General features: G+C 38.4%; 1 protein-coding gene across 1 annotated transcript in view; it reads right to left on the bottom strand.

The window, feature by feature from the left end:
* NKAIN3 (sodium/potassium transporting ATPase interacting 3) overlaps positions 1 to 16,576 on the bottom strand; it is a gene marked incomplete at both ends in the record, with an annotated part of 328,253 nt that overhangs the window by 50,168 nt on the left and 261,509 nt on the right. Inside the window, one exon of the mRNA XM_080340111.1 lies at positions 10,504 to 10,701. Within this exon, the coding sequence (XP_080196237.1) occupies positions 10,504 to 10,701 (198 nt within the window). The remainder of the gene's footprint in view (positions 1 to 10,503; positions 10,702 to 16,576) is intronic.

Raw genomic sequence — 16,576 nt, forward strand, 5'->3', positions numbered from 1 at the left:
ATCCACCATGCAGGATTTCACTCTTGAAAACTCCTTCTGGAAATTGATGTATCACTTGAACAAACAATCAAGCTACCTGGTATAAGGGACCAGAATGAAGGTTTAGTTTTCTATGTTGAGTTTTCTATTTTAGCTAGTTATTTGAATCTGTACAGATGCACGTCTGCAAATATATCAGGTGCATTATCAGTTATTAAACAAGATAAAAATAAATTAATCACAAAAATAGAAATGATCATGTTATTTTCAGAGGCTGTTTAATTATCTACCACTTTTAACTGTCATTCACAATGATTATCAATTAATCTACATAGCAGGAATTTACTTAGAAGGTAATGGGAAGTTAAGCTAGAAAAGTTCCACAATGATTTCTTGAAAATTCTCTACCTATATTAAAGATACAGAGAGAGATCTAGCAGATGGCTTTCACAACACCTGGTTTATTCAATTATCATTTTGATGCAGATGAACATCAGAATCATGGAGTAACAACATTATTCATAATTTTTATCATTCCATGTAAGCAATTTTTTCAACTGAAGTATTCTACATATTATACAAGGGTGAGAAGAAATGAAATTTGCTTTTCAGGCTTCTACTTTAAGAAGACTTTGTTCTCTCAGAATAGTTACTGAGATTAGACAAAAACTTACAAGCCCAAAAGTAATTCACATCAGTCTTCCTTTCAAGACCACTAGCAATCTTACCTGTTCAAATTGTAATCAAACTACAGCAAAGAAATGCCTCAAGCATCCGTTTCACACAATCTCTCTCTATTCTGAACCTTTGGAGAACACAAAAATCCTTATATATACTTATTCCTAGCCACAACCACAACCACCATCCTTCTCACTTGTGGTTGTTGGGTTTCTTTCCATGATATGAGACTCATTTCTTTCATTCTATAAAAGTGTATTAAAAGTGCTTACTCCCTCAGGCAAGACTAACAACTACTGAAGAAACAAATTCAAACTGAAAAAAAAAGGCAAATTCATCATGCAACTCTACATAAATTACTACTCTGATATTGTAAAACATCAGTTCTTAGGTACTGATCAACATGCATTTTTCTTGACTGTACTCATGTATAAACTTTTAATTAGTCTCTTCTGTTATATCTCAGTGTCACCGAAACTCTGCTGTCTGCTACCTGTGTGAATGGGCTATAGCTGCCCCTTTCCTTCTCCCCCACACAGCTACACACACCCCTGATCTGTGAATGAAGAATTTCGTGGCAGCCGCCTCCTCTGTTTCCATGTCCAGCACCTTCCACAACAGAGCTGATAGGAACTAAGAGGGTATTTGTAGCCAAGGTTGGAACAGCCCTGTAACAAGTCCACTGTGCCCCATTTCCAAACATGCCACCTCTGTGAGTGCTGGGAAGCACACCCTGTGCTGGAACTTGCATCTGCTCGTGGGAGTCCCTGCTTGGCTTTGCAGAAATATAAAGGAAATACATAAAATAAGTTTTTCAGCAACTTCCACAATACTAGATGGTGAACAAAGAATAGTCAAAAGATACGCAAATGTATTATAGAATTTGGGCCAGAAACATTAGCTGTAAGAGCTGTGAAGGCAGCACTTACAGACCACACAACTTTTAAAACTTACTCTGGATTGCAGTTTTCCTAAATCAAAAAATATTTTGCCAGAAAACCTTGTCTGTCTTTCTGTGAATTGTTCTGAGAGGAGCATATATACTCATGGGCTTTGTCCCTTGCTGAAAACCAAATAATTCCCTCAAAGCTTGAGGAGTATGAGCTGTTTCATTGCTTGTTTAGTGAAATCCCTGCTCTGGCTTCTTCAGTTTCCCTAGGACAAAACAGAGAGCATTGCAAATCACTGGGGACTGCAGTTGAGAGAAAGAAGAATTCTTTCTGCAGTCAGGTCACATTCAGGCAAGAAATTTTAATGGAAGAGCTAGGCTGTGAATTCAGTACATGATTAAAAGAAAAATGTCCTGTCAGTGGAAGCTCACACAGAGATGGGGTTTAATCACTGGATATTTTTCCCACATATAAGAAAGCCTCATCACATAGCTATATACTATGAAATGCAGAAGGAATCAGCCTGATGATCATAAGTGAGCACAGATCTATTGACTTTAGGATCAGTGAGACTGTAGCGTGAGGCTTGCCTCTGTTTTGCCAGCATCCTTTACACTAAATGTGCAGATGCAGGCTAAGGAATCAGACCCACTTAGTAAAATACATTTTCATTAAAAGCACGTATTAATGTAAAAATCAATTAGAATTGCATTTGCTGGAAATAAAAACAAAACAAAACAAAACAAAGTCAGGCCCATTCAGGCAGAGCTGTCAATCACCATGTGAACACTTAGCCTAGAGAAGTTCATTTCCTTGACGGGTTTATCAAGTTTGCAACCAGAGCAGACCTGACACAGCACACTGCTGGAGACAGAGAAGTGCTTTTTGCACTGAGTTGCAGTGTGGCAGAAAGGCATGAATTTGATTCCACCTTCTAAGGAAACTATGATGTGCTGATTGACAGAGAGGTTGCTGAAAGCTCAGGAGTGTCCCCAGAGGGATGAAGATAAATATCCTTGGGAGCACCATGGTCTCGCTTAAACAGGAATTTCCAGGATCTTTGGTGTTCCAGCGGCCCATCAAACAGTTAACAGATTCAGACAATACAGTCAATAAAATATCCCTAATGTACTAAGGAAATATTGCTTCAGTTTTTCTAAATGAAAAAAAAGTTGGATTTCCTTGCCCTCTAAAAAAAAAGTTTAAATTGCTAATCTTTGCTCCACTTCCCACTTTCTCTTATAATTTCCAGTTTCCCAGTGTAACATAAATTCAGAATTCTGCTCAGTTCTCAAGATAGCATGTAGGCATACAAGTTTGCAGAGGCATTTTAACATGTTTTTACCTTTTCCATCATCTCTCCTGCTTATTTGCAAAGGTGCTGCCTAGTATTTGAATCAGTGACCACCAAGTACCATGTACTGGGCTGCTGCAGTTCCCTGTTCAGTGTCAATTCAGGTTAACTTGAAAATACTGGAAATGGGTCTGAATGAAAGTATCTGAGAATTACAGCAACTAAGTTGCAAAATCTGAAGGGGAAAAACGTGATGTTTTCTAAATCTTCCATTTATCTCCAGTACTTCTGCATCATTTTTACTGAAATATTAATGAACTCCAGAAAAATTAAAATAAGCAATCAACTTTTATTTTTACTCTAAATATTCTTCATGTAAATATTTCATACCTGCACACAATTTCATTGAAATTTTTGTACAATATTGAAAAAATGCCATAGTACTTTTCATGTAAAATGGGAAACAAATCTATATCAAGTGCTGCAAAATGTCTAGAACAATTTAGTTGTTATATTGACTAGTTGACAAGGTGAAGGCACTACTATATAGTGAGTGCTTAAATTCCCGTTCCCTATTCCCTCACCTTTAGCCAGCTCCACTGCAGAAGTTATCTAACTCTTTTTCACAAATCCATATCATAGCAGTTAGTGAATAAACGAGCATGCAAATAACTATAATATCAGTGGTTTCAGTTACTTTTAAATGAGCTGCTAGAAAAAGCAGATGCCCCTGTAAAGGACAACTGAGATGTAAAAACCACAGATTTTTCTTGGTTCCATCTCATGTAGTGGCTTTATTGACCCAGACTAGTAATTAGAGAAATACACTTGCGTATTTTACTACCTATGCACTACCATGCGTAATGTGGTCCAACTAAACCTAATGAGAAAGGACAAGGTCATCTCTAGAACATAGGCACAGACACAATCTCTCACTAATTTTGTTTCTCTTGGTTATATTTTTTTAACACTGAAGGCTTGATATTGGCAAAGGGTTGTATGAATCCCTGATCTAATACTATAAACATTGGTGGAACTACACAAAGAATAGATTGCTGTAAAAACACAATAAAGCAACTACTACAAAGAACTGGGGGTAACTTCAAAATCCATTTGCACAAGCTGCCTTCTCTGCAGTCTGTTCCAGAGACTGGCAGCTCCTCCGTAACACTGCTCAGGCTTAAAATGTTCTTCTGAACTTTAATAATCTGGAGATCATTCTAAACTTACTAATGCATCTTTGAGAAGTCAACAGCCCACCTTAAATCACTATTCACTTAGCTAAGTTCCTGGCTATGAGGATGATGATGAAGAACGGGTGTATCTTGTATACTCTCTTTGGAGAAATGTTGATCTTCAGCTCTGCAGACAATGTAAAGTTAATCTTCTATGCCACTTGTGCAATTATTTATTATGGAAACAAACATGTTAACTGTTTCCTAAACAAAAAAGGTGAAAAAGCTGGAAGCAAAATTCAAGAAAATATGTAATACCTCCAGGACAACTAAATTTTGCTCATGTACCATTCCTGTAGACCTTAACACTAAATTACCTCATGTTTTTCTGTCACATGCTGATGTTGACTGGCTTTCTTCATCAATCACACGTCATTCGAGGAAATGGAAAGAGAGTAAGGAACCTGGCTGAGCACTGGTGTCAGCCCCTGCAGGGATTTTCTTCAGAGAACAACATATGTGATGTGCCTCCTAGCATCCTTTTCTGCCCAGTTATGAAAACAACAGGGCCATAACTAATGGGAAAAAAAGGGCTGCTGCAGTCCCCCAGAGGAACCACATTATATATTGATATCATTAGCCCTTTTGTTACATTTAAATGAATATGAAGAAAACTGCAGCTCTGGCTGCCCAAAGGGAGGGACAAAAGCAGCTCTGCAACCTCTTTCGGAGAAACTTATGGAGTTTTTCAAAAGGCAGAGAGAAGGCAATCTTAACATTAGGGATAGAGGAAGAACCACCAAAATTAACCCCAAAAGAATTCAAACTTACGGCTCAGAAGTAAAAGCTTGGTCAATGATCTGAACTTCATTAAGTCATGCTGGCACTGCCCCCAATCTAAGTCTCTTTGTAGCTCGATAGCCACAATGTTTCCCCTCATTAATTATTTACACAGGATTCATAATCTCCATTTTAATGTCTGTTGTGCTAAATATGGTTGTTAATTAAATTCTACTTTTCTCTGATGTAAAAAAAGCATTTAAGTCTACTAAATGTCACAATTCGTGTTTGTATTAAATAATCAATATTTAGTAGATTCTTTGAGGACAACAGGGCAGAAATAATTCACAAAGTGAGACAACTGCATGGGGTCAGGATGAGGTGCTGACCAGTGACAGAGATCCAGAAATAATATAATCAGATCGCATTGTTTATCATTTCCTTATGGAAGAGATGCTGTATGTTCCACGGAGAGAATATACGTTTAAGACATCAGAGAACTGTGAGGAAAATGTAAGGGGAATTAATTCCTCAAAAATAAGAGGAACTAATGATATGTATGACAGGCATGATTGCATTATTATGAATTGTCATAATAGTAATGAAAATTCAAAATATTTGAAATCATCCTACCTGGTTAATTACAACAAGAGAACCTACAAATATAAGGATGACAGGTCTAAGAACTTTATGATCAAATTTTTAGAAGTGTTCAGCATTAATCAGCATTAATTTATATCAATCAATAATTATGAATCTTTTGGACAGGCAAGTACTATTTTTACAGAAAATGAGGTAAGTGCTAGAAATATCCTTTTTTTTTTTTTTTTTTTTTTTAGTGTAACGTACCTCATGAAGTGCAAACAAGGGGAAAAGCAAAGTCTTGCACAACCCCAGGCACCAGTACTGGCTGGGGTCACCCAGCTGGAATGCTGCAGAGCACAATTTGAGTGTCCTGGTGGACATCGAGTTGAACAAACATCAGCAATGTGCCCTTGTTGCAAAGACGGTGAAATGTCCTGGGCTGCATTAGAAAAAGTACTACTAGCATGTCAAGGGAGAGGATCCTTGCCCTCTACTGAGCACTGATGAGCCCATGCCTAGTAAGCTGTGTCCAGTTCTAGGCTCCCCAGTACAAGAAAGACATGGGAATACTGGAGGCACTCCAGAGAAGGGCCACAAGTATGACAAAGGGACCAGAGCATCTCGCACATGGGGAAAGGCTGAGAGCTGGGACCATTCAGCCTGGAGAACAGCAGCTCAGGGGGGATTTTACTGATACCTGAAGGAGAAGTGCAAGGAGAACGGAGCCAGGCTCTTTCCTGTTGGTACCCAGTGCCAGGACCAGAGGAAATGGGCACAAATTAAAACATAGGATGTTCCCTCTGACCTTCAGGAAACACTTTTCTACTGTGAGGGTGACTGAGCCCTCACATAAATTGCCCAAGGAGGTTGCGAAGTCTCCTTGGAGATATTCAAAAGCCATCTGCACAAGGCATACATGGAAAGTATATAGTATTTATAGATTCAGGAATTGAGAGGTGCACTGGGAAGACAACTTCCTGGGACATGTACTTTAGTGGTTGTGTTTTATATGCTCTTGTTTTCTAACTCAAATCCTGGAAGACAGTGACCATTTATATGTGGTTTTGTCATCTCTTGAATGAAGACCCACAGTTAGATATACCCATGTATGAAGATTTCCACCTTTAACTGCTACAACGATGAAAGGTGCCTTCACAATGTCACACTGCTGTACCCATACCAGATGTGTTCCTGTAACAGAGTGAATGCATGCTACAGACCAACACAGGGTAGAAGAGATTAACAGGACAGAATGCCCATAAACAGAAAACCACCACCATCCCCAGTTCAATCATTGGTGGAATTAGCTAACCTCAAAAGGGGATACTAATAAGAATAATAACTCATGAAATTAATCCATATTGCTTGCCTGACATTGTGTACTGTCATAAATGTCACTGTAACCAGGAGATGTCATGTGAAAACATACCTTTCTCTATCATGTCAAAAAGGTAGGGGATAAGTTTATCTGGCAAAGATTTAAAAAATAAAATATTGACATAAATCACTGACTTCTACTCCCTCCAGATATATAGGCCATTCCTGCCACCTCCTGCCCTGTCCCACTTCCAGGAACAAATTGTCGCTGGATGTTTTCCTGCTAAGACTGCATCAATAGGAGGGAACTCCTGCATGCCTGCGAGCATCCCTGGAACGGCACGCCATTGCCCATGCTGATGCATGGGTGTCAGTTTGGCCTGCTCCAGCCAGCACTCTTCCCACACAGTTCCCAGGCACAGTTTTGGCCAGGAGAACAATCCCAGAGATTATTCCCAGTGGGTGGCTTGAAAGCACCAGTCTGTTTCAGAGGCTGAGACCATTAGCAGAGATGTGAACTGTTCTGAGCCAGTTGGCCTCAGTACCCAGTTCCCTTGGCACGCTTAATTTATGTGTATAGATGTAGTCTGTCCATCTTGCAGGAGAATCTTTCAGACTCACAGTGACCACAGTGTCCAACTGCCAATTTGGCTGCCAGGAGTGCTTTTTCTTGTACTTGTGATATTACAACTTCATTTTATACAATATTGTGTAGAAAGTAATATATTTTTCTGGCTATGTTTCTTTGCTTGGTAATGTTACTGACAAGCTGTTCCCCATGGATTAGTGCCTAACTTTACCTTAGGCAGACACGTTCACTGCTTTTCTCTCCACTATGAAAAAGATTCAGTACTCTTAGTCTCCTGATATTACAATTTTGCCTGGCTTTGTAGTGTAGTGAAAATGAGGTAACTCTTCAGGAGTGGTTTTTTTTTGTGTGTTCCTCATCTATAGGTCCAGCAGTCACCTAGGGCTTACAATAATTGACACTTATGCGAGGCAATAGATGGACCTCTGCTAAGTAAACCACTGCTTTTCTCCAAAATATCCTGCATTTGGTCAGCATCAACATGCTGAACAGCTTAAATGTTTTATGGTTTTAGGTTTTCGTTTTTTTCTTTCTTTTCATCCCCCTTCCTTCAGAGGTCCAGGTTTTAGGTACAGGTCTTCCATACAGTGATGAGACCAGGTGGAAAGTTAACCTTGCCTTGTGCAACGCAGTGTTGTGAGAAGGTAATTGCTCCCATCCCCAGAAGCAGTCTCGTTGTGTCAGACTATTGCTCTACCAAAATGAATTAATTTTGCTTTTTTCTGGCACTGATGAAGTTACATGACTGCTAACTCCAGAGCTACCTCAGTGAACTGTCGCTTAGAAGCCTCTGCTTCACAATGTAGCTGTGGACTTACTGTGAAATTAGTCTCAGAGTTCAATACAAAACTCTTCACAATCGCTTCAAGAACTTTTTAAGGCTCAGGCTATTGAAGAGAGTGTCTGCCTAGCATTTAACATTCTCAGTGTGCATTACTGTTTTCAAATAACAACAAAGACTGTATGAAGGGTCTTTCTCAAAGTTGCTAAGCTGCCACCATTTTGACTGTAATATTAATTTGTTCTCTGAAAATTCAGGTTTCCGTAAAGATGTTCTGCCTAGAATTTTAAAATTAAAGGTGTTGTGCGGAAGGATTTAGTCATCAAAATAATATGTACTGTGCCCCTACATCAAATAAACGTAGATTTTAAACACACAAATTAAATATATTTTTTCTTTATTATCAATTGCATCCCATTCTTTCATATTTCTCTTGATTTTCCCCCCAATTTGAAAAAGCATTTAACCTCTTCAACTCCAAATCATTTCAATAGCTACCCAGAATCAGGATGAGATACAAAGCTACTCTTTAAAAAATAACTATAAAGCAAATGCAAAAAGAGCCTTACTGTGTTAGAATTAAATAAATGACTGTCAAGCCTATACCCTGAAGTAGGGTCTAAGGTAGTCACAGCTGCAGCATTCTGTGCATATAAAAATTTTACATGAGTTAAAAAAAAAATCCAATAAAAAGTCAACTTTCAAAAATGTAAAACTGCTGCTAGTGAGTTATATTTCTCAACAGGTATCCAATATTTAGCCCTGGAGGGATTTCTTCCTACAGAGGCTCTAACTTCCTACCAAATGGAAGTGCTCACCTTCCCAGTCATTTGGACAAGGGTTAGCAGTATAAAATGATTTCTTATGCCAATAAAGTTTTTGTTACACTGTAAAATAGTTTGTTACGCTACTACTGATACATAAAAATGTTATGAAAATTAAGTATGTTGTAAGGTCTAAAAAGACATTTTTAGGACTAGCTACTAGTAAAAGAAAGAAAGAAGGACCTTCTAGTCTACAATTCTTCAGTACTGTAAAAAGACAACCTAAATGACCTTTTAACTAACAACTGAAACTGGTACCCCAATTAGGAACGCAGTTCTGTATCCAAACTGAATGGGAACTTCCTTAGGGCACCAGTACTCAGAAAATGGGAGGAAACTGCAACAAGTCTGATAATCCAGGTGGTGACTTCTGTCTTGTATGTCAGTAAATTAAACAAGCCTAAATTAGAATTCAGAATGGAAACTGAAGTACAGATTCATAGTATGCTAACCACAACATGTCACAGATGGGATAGCAAGAACATACTGGAGGAAAACCTTACTTCACATATGAGATTTCAATTTGAATATTGTGTATACCAATCAAAAGCAGCATCTGAAACTGACAACCATTTAATTCACAATCAAGCCTTCTATGTTCCTGGAACATTTTGAACTTGCAATGAATTGTATCCAGAATTTATTTATGATTGTTCCAGACAATCAGTCACTTCACAAGAAACGGAAAGCCTGTGACATCTAATGCTTTATAATTATTACATCATTTTTATACATTTCCATTCCAATATTTCTTTAAGTTTGTACACATTAAATTTTTATGTTCTCAGTATAGCTCCAGACATTAGACCTATGTGCACCTCTTTGGGGTAGGCAGGCTGCTACATATGATACACAGCTATACAGGGAAAGAGCTATCACTTCTAGGAGATCACATTCTGCTCATGTCAAACAACCATTTAATCACATGAAGAAGCAGCCATCAGACTGAGGAAAGACTGTGGCCAAGACTCATCCAGCCCCAGCACTTCTTGCACTGCACTTTTTATAAAGACTTCTTGTACTTGCAGCTTTTGAATGGTGTGGCAACTACAAAATGCAGATCACAGAAGCAAAATATTCTGATAATGCAGAGTCCCAGGAAAGAACAAATACCACGGTTAATTATAAGCCAGTACTTTAATTCCTAATACTTCTCAAACCTTTTTTTCAAGTGTTATATCCATACCTCAATTTAGGAAGAAACTTCGCCATGTATCGCATAAAACATATTTACATTTGAGGCTGAATAAATACCGTCATTGATTGTGAACTTCAGAAAGGTTTAGGCAAATTAATTTTGGACAAGTCTGCTTTCCTTTGCTGTACATGTCTCAGTGAATGAGAGCTGAGAACTCAAGTTGATTTTCAGCTGTCCCAGGAAAGGCCAGAATGAGGACTACTGTACAGAGCTTTATAGGATATAAGCAGAGAGAAAAGCAGTCCACATTATAATGGTGCAAATTCAATTCTCTAATTCAAAATACAATTAAAAACCTCTGCTGCTACTCATCAACTACTATACCCCACTTTGAGGACAGAGATACCCAACAGCAGCAGGCTGTGTGCAAAAAGACTGTCAGGACCCCAGTATAAGAGGAAACGGGAACTTACGGAAAGGAGTATTTGGATAGCACTGTGAATGACCTCTAGGTACTGGAAATCAATTATGCAGCCCGTCACGGAGACGTAGGAGTAATCGTCTAGGATGCCAGGGGCAGAAGGACGCACCACCCTTCGTATGCAGCCGGGACCATGTTCCCGCCACCAAGAGCGGTGCATTGAGATGTTAAAGGTCATGAGATCGGTTTCCTAGGAGAGAAGGAGGGAAAAAGTGTGAAAACCTCTACCTTTGTGTTATTTATGGCAAAGCCAAGGAAAGAAAATATCTTCTCAATTAGTATAAGGAAAACAAAATAAATAACTTGCCTTCCCCATCATCTTAGTAATCTGTAAGATGAAAGCAGGCTGTTAAAGGGGAGAGAGGAAATTGCAAACATTTATTGCTTATTTTGTAATTGTGCATAGGATCTTCTGTCTGGCAGAAGAACCATCATACCAGGTACTGTACAAAACACAGTGCATTCCTATGTCTCCATGTACTTACAGCCTGAAAAGCAATTTTGTTGTTACTTGATTAGAATGTTTTGGTTTTTTTTAAACAGGCAACAGAGACAGTTTTACTCCGTGGTACTGGGGACAATCTAAAACAAACTTGTACCATATTTACCTAAAATATTGACTATAAATTATAGCTATTATTTTAAGTAGGACCACAGCTGGGCATACTGTTCCAGCTGTACAGGATTCAAAAGAAAAGTTATCTCCAGCACCCTGATCTCTTATCTCCCCTCTGCACCCCATCCAGATTACCACATTCTCAGTTCAGTGAAGAAACCTGGTTCTGTAAACTGATCTGGGTCTAAAATACAAGCAATAACTTCACTCACATCATCTTCAGCCACAACCACAGCTTGTGTGATCAGGCCTAAAATCTACCCCAATGGGTACTGGCTGCATTGTAACCCACAGAGTTGGTATAATCTCTTCCACTTGGAGTAGTAGAAGTGGCAAACATACTAATGCACTATAGATTTTCTAACAGCTTATCTATGAAGTACAAGCAGGAAAATTCATCAGAATTAACCAAAGATTTAGGTCTTTAGGTCATGCTCAAGTAAAATACACTGAAGCCGAATGGATGCCACTTAAATGCAAAAAAACCCCTCCCTCATTGGAGATAAATGAGACTTGAGTTATACTGATACTTTAAATAATTAATTCAGATTTAAGTTTCCACATTTCCCATTCCTAACTCGAAGATAGTTGTAAAAAATGTGTACAAAATTGCCAGCCATTTGCCCACAAAATATCCCAGTTTCCATATGTGCCAGCGTGTGAGCACTGCCATGACGCTGATTTGCCATTTGTGTCCCACTCTGAAAATCCGTCCTGTCAGTCTGTGGCTGATTACTTTCACCTTGACCACAGAATCACAGAATGTTAGGGATTGGAAGGGACCTCAAAAGATCATCTAGTCAGGTGGACATTAGGTCCAGATTCCAGTTGTGGAAGTCCTCTTGTTGTTTTCCTCTGTTAAATGTCTTTATTCTAGCCACACGTGAAAATTAATGGGTGAACTAAATCCTGTCAGTGTATGTTACTGCTAGTTAGCAATCAGAAATCTGCCTTTGTGATCTGCTGTTTTGCTCTCCATAACTGCTTTACCATTAAAATGCAGACTTGTTGGAGCATTATTGACAGTTAATGAGGCATTTGTCTTTTGACATTGCATGTCATTCCTTGATACTAGTTTAGAATTTTTTCAGCTGCAATATTGAAATGATTGGTGAAAGCAGAAGCTGACAGACAATTCAGTTTGATGAAAATGTAACTATAAATATATAGGCATAGGAAACAGCCGAGGCTTTCTCCGTACAACAATGCCAGAGATTGCACAGTGTTACCAAGTGCTTTTAACAAACACCAACTGTAAGAAGTGCTATTTGTCAAGCAGCACACAGATATTCACTCTCATCTATTTCTGTAACTCTTTGTTGAGTAGGAATATGGATTTGCCCTGTGGGTTAGTGTGTATCAAGTATTGTGAAGTAAAGCTTTGTTATCACAAATGTGGGAATAAATTGTGATGTGTGGCATTGGCGTCACAACTGTCTTCACTCTTGAGGTTTTTTTCTCCCCCCTCCCTTTTCTTTTTGTCTTTTAAGTTTTGATTATTATGTCCTGCTTCAGTATTTGTGCTTGGTGAGTTAAGAGCCAATTGAACAGAAAAATGGTAAATTTGCATAGAGAAACAGCTTGATAAATGTTGCCAACACATTTAAAATGTAAGAATTTGGCATGTGGTCAGTACAAACTCCTCTTCTATATAAAATCTTTCATTCCTGGAATACTGTTATGTTTGGTTCTTGAGGTGATTAAAAACATTGCTTGCCTTGATAGCTTGTTCAAAGATGCTTAACTAGACAGTCACATTCATATTTCAATGCTGCTGATGAGGCAGTGAGAAAAGGAAACGGAAACATTATCGTTATAATTCTTTGATTAATAACAAAATAGATGTCATCACAAGAAATATAAATTATTTTTCAGAAGTTATGGACAAAGTCTGGGAGAAGAGCTTTTCAGAATTACTTTTGACTGTGTGTAGTACATCCTGAGTCCTCAAAGCAGGTAAAAGTGGATAATGATGGTCCAGCAAAGATCAGCTTTAGAAATGCAACCAAAACCAGCTGGTGCATTAGCTTGACCTCTAAAATACCATTTCACAAAATGGCAGCCATAAGCTGTTTGAGCTGATAAATGTTAAGCTGCCAATCAATAAAAGAAAGCCTGACAAAAATCAATCCCTCCTCCTGTTTTTTTTGCTAATGCACACTCCTCTGTAACTTCTTGGGGATTCTTAATCCATAAAGTGAGTCAAATGTGACAGGCATTAAAAAATTAACCTGAATCTTTATCGTCATTTACAGAAATATAGAAAAGCAAAAGACTCTTGGTCTGGTGTGTAGGTTTTAAATATCAGTAAACTTCTGAGAGTATTTGTGAATTAGAATGTGGAAATCCTGTACATGGACGAAAAGCTGCTACCCAAGCAGCTTATTCTCAGTTGTACATTTAATGAAAGTTAAGAATTCTTTCAGAGAGTACAAGCAGATGCTTGAAGCTTTTGATAGGTTGTGTACTATCTTCCAATGTCACAAGCAACCATTAAGCAAATGGGTATAAAATGTTTAATCTTCAGCAGGTGATGTAAAGTAAACTCCTTATTTCTTATAGAAAAATGCTGCTGCTTCATAGCAAAAGACTCAATTTCAAGCTCTGTAGAAGAAACATCAAGTAGTCTGACGAGTCCAGTTGGGATTCATTTAACAATTGAAATTTCAATCATGGATGGAAAATTGCTGTCTTCTGAGCTTCAGACTTGTGACATACATCTTGACTTCAATTCCACACATTATTGGGCGAACTGTACTTCCTCAGCTGGTAACCTCTCAGACAGATGCCGTAAATGAGAAGTGGGCAGAACACAGATAACAGGACTTCCAGGAAAATTATGCGGGTCTTAGGGAAGTGACACAGGGAAGGGAAATCCTACATCCTGCTCCTCCCTTTTTCAGTCAGCACTGAAGCAATACTCTAGTCCGTGGTAAGAAGTTTACTTCTGAGTGTAGGATCAGACCAATAATCACCCTTGTACTGATGAAGGGTCTCACTTAACTGCCTACGGCTTTTTAAGCTTTTAAACTATGTACAGGATTTGTGTTGGCTGTCAGCCCAAGGATTAATTTTGATCATTATTGGAAATCATTGCAATGGCAGATACTTTCTTTTAGGTGAGATGTAATCCCTTTAAGTCTCAGTAATACTGTTTCTAAGTGCTTGGAGATAATGCTTAATTTCATTATATCTGCTTAAATTGTGCATTTGGTTTCAAGTGGACATTTTCTATTGGGCAGGGCTTTGAGCAACCTGATCTGGTGAAAGATGTTCCTGCCCATGGCAGGGAGGTTGATCTAGATGATCTTTGAAGGTCTCTTCTGACTCAAACCATTCTATGATTTTATGATTCTATTTTTAGGTGGTGAATCTAGATAAATTTTAACAGATAATATCTTAACATGCTTTATTTTAAAACTAAAGAGTAATCACAGAATCACAGAATGTTAGGGATTGGAAGGGACCTCAAAAGATAGTCCAATCCCCCTGCTGGAGCAGGAACACTTGGATGAGGCTACACAGGAATGTGTCCAGGTGGGTTTTGAATGTCTCCAGAGAAGGAGACTCCACAGCCTTCCTGGGCAGCCTGTTCCAGTGTTCTGTTACCCTCAATAATAATAAGGATGATGTTCCTTTCATTTATTTGTGTGTACTTTATGTACAGTACCTATAACAACAGCACAAGAAATTAATGAGAAATTAAGACTAACTAAAATCACAGTTTCATAGAATCACAGAATCACAGAATGTTAGGGATTGGAAGGGACCTCAAAAGATCATCTAGTCCAACCCCCCTGCCAGAGCAGGAACACCTAGACGTAGTTACACAGGAGGCATCCAGGCAGGTCTTGAATGCCTCCAGAGTAGGAGACTTCACAACCTCCCTGGGCAGCCTGTTCCAGTGCTCTGTCACCCTCACTGAGAAGAAGTTTCTTCTCAAATTTAAGTGGAACCTCTTGTGTTCCAGTTTGTACCCATTACCCCTTGTCCTTTTACCAGAGGTAAAGACAAAATACATTAAAACTCCAGATAAAAACAAAAACAAAAACCAACAAACGAAAACAAACAAACAAAACCCCAACAAATCATAACACACTCCAAGATTGCCTTGTATAACAAACAAATTTGCTGTGACACAATGATTATGCACCAGAGAAATATACTTTTTTAAATTGTATGTTTCTGCTTTATGGCATGTTATTTTATATTTCTTTCATTCCTTGTTAGTATCTGAAAAATGCACTTTGAGGAAAACTGTAAAAAAAACATTAGTTTGTTGAGTGGAATGGAGCACTTTTTCCTCCACAAGACAGTGGTCAACACTTGAAATTTCACAGAAAGGTGCAAGAGCACAAAGGCCTAGCAAAACATAATGTTGGAGATCTCGACTTTATTGTTGCTTTTGTGGTACCTTGCCCTTCCTAACACTTTTTATTTTATTGATACTATAATGCTTATTATAAATGAACATGAATTAGGCCAAGGCAAGAAATAGTTCAATCCCATTTCCTAAGAGTAGGAAGAATGCTCTAGTTTTGATTTGCTACCCAGTTTCTGTTTTTATCAGTGAGGATAACAGATTTTATCAAACACCTGGTCACCAGGTAATAAAAGATAATACACACGATGTTAGGAAAAAAAACCAGTACATTTCCTTGTAATTCTCTACACCCAATTAAGCTTGTAGTTAAGACGCAGTAGTCTTGGCATGGAGAAGGGACATGCACACTCCTTGGTATCTAATTTCAAGGAGACATTAATCCTCATTAGACACAAATTATGTGTTCCAGTGTTAATGAAACCTGTAATTGTAGAAGTCTTTTGAGGCACGAGTATTGGCTATTAGCCAAAGACCTCCATTGGCAGCATAACCTTAGTTTTCCACCCAGTTATTTCCTGAAACCACAGGTTCTGATCCTGGCTTGCTCTGTGTGTAACCAGTTATGCTCCATCTCCTCTCACTATCACTGAACAAATTGGTTTTGCAGGCCTGGGCAGATAATACTGAAGAAGTCCATTGGCAAAAAGGAAACTTTTGTCACTTGTTCCCATACTGTCCTGATTGGGGTTATAATTTTTGAATACTAGCTATCGACTCTTTTTTTTTTCTGCTTGTTTTTAATTAAATTCTTGGTTTAGTGTTACACAGGTGGCTTTTACCTGCCCCATGAGCTAGAGATTGAAGGTAGCCCACTCAATAATTCTGACATTCCTGCTAATGGGATGGAACAATGAAGCATGCTGCTTCCAGGCAAGCTCTCTAGGTTGAGATGGCTGCTGAAAATATAGTACAGTCAATATCTCATCCTCATCCTGAGCACTCTGGTGAAGAGATTACATGAAGAGCATGCTTAAATTGAAGCTTATGGTTTGACTTATTTTGGTTATTCAGTTGTCTGAACTGGCTGATAGACTAGACCTAGCAAATTCATCTGTTTGTGGTAGC

This window comes from Nesoenas mayeri (assembly GCF_963082525.1).
Source record: "Nesoenas mayeri genome assembly, chromosome: 2".
Classification (NCBI taxonomy): domain Eukaryota; kingdom Metazoa; phylum Chordata; class Aves; order Columbiformes; family Columbidae; genus Nesoenas; species Nesoenas mayeri.